Source organism: Cebus imitator, unplaced genomic scaffold, assembly GCF_001604975.1.
Source record: "Cebus imitator isolate Cc_AM_T3 unplaced genomic scaffold, Cebus_imitator-1.0 Scaffold303, whole genome shotgun sequence".
NCBI lineage: Eukaryota > Metazoa > Chordata > Mammalia > Primates > Cebidae > Cebus > Cebus imitator.
In genome coordinates, this window is record NW_016107618.1 from 331,082 (window position 1) to 340,316 (window position 9,235).

General features: G+C 36.1%; 1 protein-coding gene across 2 annotated transcripts in view; it reads right to left on the reverse strand.

Annotated features, from left to right (window-relative positions):
* Window positions 1-6,928: 6,928 nt before the first annotated feature.
* The window catches only part of NAA15 (N-alpha-acetyltransferase 15, NatA auxiliary subunit), a 98,183-nt gene continuing 95,876 nt past the window's right edge, over window positions 6,929-9,235 (reverse strand). For both annotated transcript variants that reach the window (XM_017502865.1, XM_017502866.1), the window contains exon 20: window positions 6,929-8,365. In XM_017502865.1, coding sequence (XP_017358354.1) covers window positions 8,165-8,365 — 201 coding nt within the window. In that variant the 3' untranslated portion in view covers window positions 6,929-8,164. The remainder of the gene's footprint in view (window positions 8,366-9,235) is intronic.

Here is a 9,235-nt window from a genome sequence, read left to right on the forward strand (position 1 = left end):
GCACGATGGCTCACACCTGTAATCCCAGCACTTTGGGAGGCCAAGGTGGGTAAATCATGAGGTCAGGAGTTCAAGAACAGCCTGACCAACATGGCAAACCCCATCTCTACTAAAAATACAAAAATTAGCCTGGTGTGGTGGCGCATGCCTGTAATCCCAGCTACTCAGGAGGCTGAGGCAGGAAAACTGCTTGAACCCCGAAGGCGGAGGCTGCAGTGAGCTGAGATCGCACCACTACACTCCAGCCTGGGCAACAGAGCAAGACTCTGTTTCAAAAATAAAACCAAAAACCCAAAACAAACAAAAAAATAGAGAAAAAAAACTAGAATTAGAGGTGGAACATGGATGGGCATGGTGGCTCACGGCTGTAGTCCCAGCACTTTGGGAGGCCGAGGTGGGTGGATCACTTTGAGGCCAGGAGTTTGAGAGCAGCCTGGAAAAACCCTGTCTATTAAAAATACAAAAATTAGCCAGGCATGGTGGCACATACCTGTAATTCCAGGTATTTGGGAGGCTGAGGCACGAGAATCACTTAAACCTGGGAGGTAGAGGTTGCAGTGAGCCAAGATGGCGCCAGTATACTCCAGCCAGGGTGACAGAGCAAGACTCTGCCTCCAAAAAGCAAAAAAAGAAAGTGGAGCGTAAAGATGCAACAGAATTGCTGCAATCTCATTATGGAACTTGAACTAGTAAAGAGTTATTTCTTATGATGAACAAACAAAGTGGTTTACTGAGATGAAATTTACTCTTGCTGAGGATGCTGTGAACACTGTTGAAATGACAAAGGATTTAGAATATTACATAAACTTGGTTGATAAAGCAGTTGCAGCATTTGGAAGGACTGACTCTTAATTGTGAAAGTTCTACTGCAGGTAAAATGCTATCAAACACCATCATATACTAGAGACTCCTACTTAATATAAAACAACAAAGAAGTTAGCTGCATTAATTAATTGCTACAGCCACCCCAACCTTTAGCAACCACCACCTTCATCAGTCAGCAGCCATCAACATGGAGACAAGACCCTCCAACAGCAAAATGATGACTTGCTGAAGGCTCAATCATCAGCCTTTCTTAGCAATATTTTTAAATTAAGGTATGTATAATGTTTTATTAGACATAATATGGTCACACAATTAACAGACTACGGAATAGGTATAAACATAACTTTTATATGCACTGGGAAACCAAAAAAGTTGTGTGACTTGCTTTAATGTGGTATTCACTTTATTAAAACATTCACTTTATTGTAGTGGTCTGGAACTGAGCCCACAATACCTCCAAGGTATGACTGTACTAAAAAATTAAAGGCAAAATTTGACCTGTTCTGACCAAAAAGCTTATTTTTAACTATCTTATACTACTGTTGCCCAGACCACCAAGTATTTGTACCAGATGTTTAGCAGCTAAGAGTCATAAGAATCAAAGAAGATACTAAAGCAAGCATAAGGCATGGCATCGATGTGAAGACAGACTAAAAAATGTAGACCTCCCAGTTTGTAAAATTAGAGAAAATCATCAGTGTCTATAAACTCAAGAATGGTGACCAACAGTATCAACACAGGCTGACTCATTATCAAATATTCTTTAACCAGTAAGAAACAAACTAGATTGGACAGATTTGGGAGTTCTATCTAGAATGTTATTTCAACAAATCTCATGAGGTAAATTGTAGCTTGATACATGATTCTGTAGCAAACAAATCTCCTTTCCAGGTTCAACACTATCAGGCCAACATGTTCGGCTTGAATTCTGCCCCAGAATTATGGATCCTTTCATGTTTAAGATTTGTAATAGTAATTCATTGATTTATGGAAAATGCAGTCTTGTAGGGACAAGCAAATATGTATTTGGGGGTGGAGTATGTCTGTATTTTCAGAGGGTAATATCTACCACTGATCCTTATTTAAAAGTCTGCTGACTCTGCCTTGCTCTGATACTTACTTAAAAACTCAAGCACCTATCTATGGCAACTATCACTTTAAAAGCTGTTTCAACAGAGGTTAAGTTTCCATGACATCTAACAAAACTAAGAGGTGATGTTTTTCTCTGACTACTAGCATCCCACATAGTATAGTCACAGCATGATTTCATGGACTTTAAAAATGCCCAGAAAGTGCTTGACAGTTCCAATCTTACTTAATGTAAAACAGGAGAAAGATAATCTCTTTGCACTTCCATAGTTGTTTGTCCTCTGATTGTTTTGAGGAGAAAAACCAGTAGTATAAAATATTTCTAAACTTCTTCACAGAGAGTAGCTCTCAATTTTAGATGTATCTTAGAATCACTGGGGAAGGGAGAAAGGAAGTAGAGGATGGGAGGAAAAGAGAGGACAGAAAAGGAAGGAGGACTAATGCCTAGTCCTGACTCCAGATCATTTAAATTAGAATCTTGGCTAGTGAACCTGGGCATAAAGGTTTTCTACAGTTTACCTCAGATTCCGATACACAACCAATGTTAAATTTATGACTTAAAGGATTCAACTGCCTGTCCTCAGTAGAGATTAACTGTGGGCCACGCCATTGGTTGTGAAGGACAGACTGTGGGTCAAGTGTCCAGAAAGAACCATAGCATATCCCTACCTTTTGTCTTCCGACTTGTAATGATTAAAAGCGGAGATACTGGAAAATGAAAAACAGACCCTTCCAGTAGGTGTTTATGCTACCAATATCCTTATGCCGTTTGAAAGATGAAAAGCGGAGTGACAATCCTTGTAGTAACTTAATTCCAATGGCATGATGTTACCTGGGTGGCTGGTTGCTAAAGACATAAAGGATGAGTAGATTCACTGACAACTAAGGCCACAATGAACAGGCAACTGAGAAAATTAGAGGACGGTCCTTCCCGGCATCCGTTCACAACCATTCCTCTGACAAACTACAGGAAAAAAGCAAAATTAAAATGTGAGAAATATATTCTTAGCACAGACTACAATGGATCTATAGTATTTTGGAGGTATTCCTTAAGAACAACAGAGAAAGACAGGAAGAAGATGAATGGGAATATTCTACAACTGATGTAGATTAAAAAAATTGTGGCCTTGGCAGGTGATCTAAAAGTTAATAGTCTTTTATTGCTATTATACAATCTGTATGTACTGTTGTAGTCACTGTACCTTTATACCACAACGTACCCAGTATCAATCCTTAAGATTTCATACATCACATTAAAAATGGATGAGTCTGAAACACTTAATTTCATATCGGAACTGGACATTTCTCTCAAATAAAAAGCATCCTGGCAGGTGAATGAAAAATGCTACATGAAATGGAATGCTTGAAATACCAAATAGGCTTTTTAACTAAAACTGTTAAGTTATAAAAAAAAAAGTACAAGTGAAACAACTGGCTTATTCTTAGGTTCTTTTCTATGAACTCCCAAACAAATGTTAGCTGTACAATAATGCTAGTTAATGCATGTTTCTAAATACTTTTATTGTTAATGCATAGTTAAGTTACTGAAGGAATGAATTAGTATTTAGTACTCTAGAGTACAGAACTTGAAAGGGAAGAATCTAAGAGACAGGTTTGTTATTATCTACTTCTTTAAATGGTTCCCTTTGCATGTTTAAAGATATCAAGTGACAGTATGACTACTTGAAGGCAAATAAGTAGTTCAAAAAGAGATGAGAAGTGACAATTTAATTTTTTACTACTGATTAAAGAAATAACGATAGCTTTGGAAGAACACTTTAAGAAAGGACCCAGTTCCTATCCCATTTGTGATGAGGCATTATGCACTGGACAGTAAACCTGGAATACTTGCAGATCAAAGTAAACAAGCAGTACTTATAAAAGCCCAAAGTTAGGAAACCGTGGTAGATTGGGAAAATCGCCACAGAATGATAAGTAGAGAGGCTTCTTGTTTTTGTTAGACAATGCACAGATAACTAAATTAGAAGATAAATGTAATTATTAGCAGAAAGCAAGCCTTGGGATCCAGAACACACTCCAAAAATCTTTTCGCTTCCTACCTTGTTTCTAATTAAGAGGATAATTTGTACTTATTGAGACCTAGTTGAAGATTTAGCAACAGCATAAACCTTTATATCACAGAAAATTCTCCATCACATCTTCACCACCAGCAGTTTTTTTTTTCAGTCAGGAAGAATTATACCACTTTTATAACATAATGCAGACCCTTCCTTAGGGTCAAAGGCCTAATTTTTAAAATGTAAGAACCACAGTATAGTTTTGTTAGATTGCCAAGTATCAACTTTACTTTTGGTACAAGCACCCTTGAATCAAGTCTGTATTTTGGTTTTGGCACACAGAATTCTATAAAGACTACAAGTTAGTAAAAGTTCTAATTTATATAGTACCAGTTTTTTTTTCTTTCTTCTGGCTACAATCCCAAGACAACATTGTTTGAAAGGCAACTGGATAAACTGAGGTGCTGGAAACTTTTAGATCTTCTTTCCTATAATATGCTGCTCCCTCTCCCTACTTTTAATATATCTTCATAAGAGGGGGTGTGTCCTAAGCTGGGCATGGCATCTTGTTCCTATAATCGCAGCTGTTCGGGAGGCTGAGGTGGGAGGATTGCTTGAAGCCAGGAGTTCTCGATCAATCGGTCTGGACAACATAGTGAGATCCCATCTCTACAACAAAACATTAGCAACAAAAAAGGGAATGTGTCCTGATGAAGGCAGCAGGTTTGAATATGCCATATAACCAAGAGAATACATAAAAGATACTGTGATTTATTAAAACAGCATTATTTTCTCCAGAACCTCCTGCACACTACCAATATTTTAATTTCAGCATCCATCTCAAGTTGCATACTGAAAGGTAAAAGTGCAATTCAGTAATCTTTTCCAAAATGTTTTATTGCTACAGGTTGAAACTTTTCAACCATCAAAATTAGAACATAATTTAAGTTTCTGCTCACTATGGTGTAACACAGCCATTTCATGGGACTTTGTTTTTAATGTAGGTTGACAGTAGAGTTCAGCAAAGTTTAGATGATAGCAGAATGGTATCATTAAATTTTGTCTATAATTTAAAGAAGTGGGGCATGAGCTAGAATAAAAAGATTGCCTTGTATCTGAAAGGTCAGTCTTTCTTTGAATTCTCAAAGATTAATTTCAAAATTTAAGGCTTTAATTACCTAACACAAGTATATACCTATCTTGCATCAAAGTCCAACATTTTACATTACAGCTTTTCCCAAACAAATACTACACATGGTAACCGAAATATTCTTAGAAATTGTACAAAAGACTTCCCTGAACTTATCACAACCTACCTGAATCTGGACCACACTTTTTTGATCTCTTCATAAAGTCACGGCTTTCATTTCACTGCTCTAATAGCAATACACCATGGAGTACAAACAACACTGTGAAAAACAAGGGCCTGATTAAGCCCACAGGAAAGCTCTTCACTAATACTGGCATTACCTTTAGCCATGCTGTTAGAGTTCACACTTTATTTTTCTGAATAAATAAGATACAGAAAAATGTTGAAATATATTATATGACTCAACTATCTAATTAAAGCTGAGTAAACTAACCTAGTCAGATTTTAGTTTTTCAACGAGAAATGACAAGAGTAGCTGCATATAAAGAAAAACAAAAAGAACTTTACTTTCCTATGTTAATACAGGTCAAGAGACCCTTTCTTCTCAAAAGGGTTGGTAACACCAGTTCTTAGCAATAAACATAAGGCACTTAAGATTACAACATCACTGCATTTTTTCCACTTGTTTTTCTAACCCTGTTTTTCCCCCACAGTATCATTTGAAATTAATAGGATGAATGAGGCAAATATGAGATGATCCAGTTGATACTACTCAGAGCAAGAATACAGTACAGTGTTTCAGGGGTGATGTCTGGACATAAAATGAACCCAGTCAAGGTCCTCTGACACCAATGTATCCACTATCAAGTAAACCTGAAAGAAAATAAAAGATTTATTCAATAGTTCCAGTAAAATTGGGTTGGAATACAATATACATATTACGAATTTAGCTCCTCACCGGTGGCATCTGCATCTTAAGAGTTCTGAGTACTTATGAATATTCATTCTAAGACAATCTACATCATTTGAACATTGTCAAGACAAATAGATGAATTTCATTTGAATATACAGTAGAGTTTAAACAAAATTCACACACATACCCCCTATTATATGGCTGGTGCCTCCTCCAAACACCTCATTAGTGGCAGAGGTAGGACTAGTGTTCTTTCCCAACAATAAGAACTTCAGTTGCCACTCATAGGAGTTGAAAAGAAGTTGTTTTTTTTTTTTTTTTTTTTTTTTTTTTTTTTTTTTTTTTTTTTTTTTTTTTTTTTTTTTTTTTTTATCTGTTAAGATGTTCCTGAGACAGGGCCAGTTAATAAAACATAACAAAGCACTGGAGTTCAATTTGTACTTCTCTTTACATCACTACTAAACTGTTAGACTGGGATGTGGAATGCAGGTCATATACTATGAAGGGTTGATCGTAGCACAACTGTTCAATCAGTAAAAGATCTTCGGCAAATTCCCGTTAGGGTACTCTTTCTATAAACTACGTGTTCCACAAAAAGGTCAATTTTACATACAATTGATTCATTTTACTTTATCTTATTTGCTCAGATCTTGCAAATGCAATCAGAATATTAAGCCTGAGGCTAGTTTTTAGTGTATAGGTTTAACATATTAAGGCTCATTTACTCAATCAAACTAGTTTTTAGTATTCCTTTTAAATTATGAATTACATTCATAGTACCTGCCACCATCCTTGCCCTCAATGAAATCTTACTGCAGGAGCAGCATTCTACTTCATTATGGAATTTCCCTGACACCAGCACTTAGTCCCTTCTAAAAAGCTCCCATCTGTTCTAGCCTTACAGCATATGACATTGCCTCTGGTTTGCACCTCTGTTTCCACCTGTGTATTTCACAGAAGCCCAACACAGATTAGTTGAAATATTCACACAACTGTTTTTCAAAACAATTTATTGCATCATATTTGGTACCTTATGTTTGACAACAAAAAGGAAATTACATCTGTAACTGCAAGAAAAAGAAGCTGGTCTGTTATTTGGAAAAAAAAAAAAAAAAAAATCTTGGGCCCTTTAAAAATTACAAAGTCTTGGGCTTGCCTGAAACGACTGAGCAAGAAATATATTCTTAGAAATGTAGGGCTTCAAGTATTACAAACCTGTGACACTGTGGAAAAATTCCAGAGGTATCTAAACTGCAGCACTTTTTTTTTCTGCATATCGTGAACAAGGCCTGCTGAGGTTTTTAACTATTAGTCTTTTGATCAGTCATAGAATGGTAGTCAGGAGTTCTGCTCTTTAACTTCAAGCCATGGTAGATTTTCCTTTTTTCACTCTTGGGTGAAAAATTCATGCTTGCTAATTAGTTGGTGCCACATCACAGTGCATTTGGTTCTTGCATTACAGTTTTAACAAGTTTGGCCAAACAATGCTGAAAGGTTTGCATTGTTGTTTTAGTTCTTCAAGTTTTAGTTAAAATTGAGACTGTTACGACTGGTTCCTTCAGTTAAAAACTGTGGTACAAGAACACCAAACTGATCATGTACAGTGAATTTTGGAAAAACGAGCATATTGAACACCTTATAGGTTTCTTATAATTTTGCTTGGTATCTATATGTCCCAGTTTCTACAACATCAAGCATCTGTTGTAGATTTCTCTGTAAATAGTGATTCACATTGCATACTTCCTATGGTCAGAATCAACCCCGTAACAAAATCAGTCAGATGCTAAAGCCCCAACAACTCTTTGTGCTCAGTGAAAGAATCCAGTGCTAAAACAGCATTTATGCTGTCTGAGATATAGTAAAATCTCACAAGACAAATTTAAGGTAATATTTCTGCCACACACCTGCTTTGTTAGCTGTAACAGCCTCCAGATTTTATATAAATTAGTTTAAAAACATGGGTGGGTGGGTAGGAATAGGATAAGGTATCTTTTTTAACCACTCAATTTTAGCAGCTTTAATTTTTTAAGAAACTGAACCTCTATCCTGTAATGTTAGATATTTTATATATACTTTTTCAGCAGGATAAAAAACGTAAAACACTATTTGAAGGCAAGAACATTTACTCCTCTCATTCTGTGTAAGTTAGAGCAATGCAGCAGGTGCGTGACAAAAATATTATATACTAGATATGGTCCAAAGTCATTCCATTTGCTTGTTTAGTGATGTTCAAATTTCATTGGCCAGTTCTTCAGCTTCTGCAGAACTATCTCCATTAACTGTGATCTTCATATCCTCTTCATATCCAGGAGGCATGAAAGCCAAAGCATAAGGGAAAAGCTTATGACAATTTGCTCTATAAACTTCAGCAGCTTCTTTACAGTCTCCTAGGCTACCATCACACAAGGCTTCCAATACCTCCATACATGTCTAAGGAAAGAAAAAAAGTCATAACTGGTTAAAAAAAGTTCTTACTTTGAATTTATTAGACATTTCAACAGCAAGAGATTTCTAAAATAAGAAATAAATACACATATTTAAGGAAAGAAAACAAAGCTGTTTACTCCTGCATATACATTCCATTAGGATTTTCTTTGAGGCCTAATTTAACCATTTCTCCAGAATTGCAAGGTTCATAAAAAAGGCTAAACAGGGACAATTGTAGAAATAGGAATGGGACTTTGGTAAGGCAAGCAAGGTATACAGCGTGCTTTATTTAAAGAGGCACTCACTCTCAGTAAGTGTACCTTAGGCAGCAATGTTACCTCGGTCTAGCCTGGCCCTGGGTATAAACATCTAGACTGACAATGCCAGTATCAATTACTGCACATATGCCTTTTAATATTTTTGAAAGCTTACAGCCAGCTAGCATAATCAAACACTGTATTCAACTTTGTGTTTAAATTAAAGAGCATCTTAAGCCACATCCAACTAGGCAGAAAAGAGTGTCTCAAATATGAAGTGATTATTTGGAAGAAAAACTAGTTCATGAAAATGAGTAATTCTTTCAACAAAACTCCTAAGTCTGCTTCTAATCTTTTTTATTGACATGTTGACTTGCATTTCTCATGTTTGCTTTCTTAATGTTTTAACTTAGAAAACACTACTTAGTTCCCAGATATAAAAAACCCCACAAACTTTGCCAGGTTACAAAGCAACTTAAATCCAGGTTACAAAGGACCTACATTAGAAATTTAAATCCAGGTTCTAATCTAAATGGTATAACTAACAAGTCTAATTTTTCCTTTCTTAAAGATATTGCCTTCATTTGCTATTAAATATATTAATAACTGTCAGCAT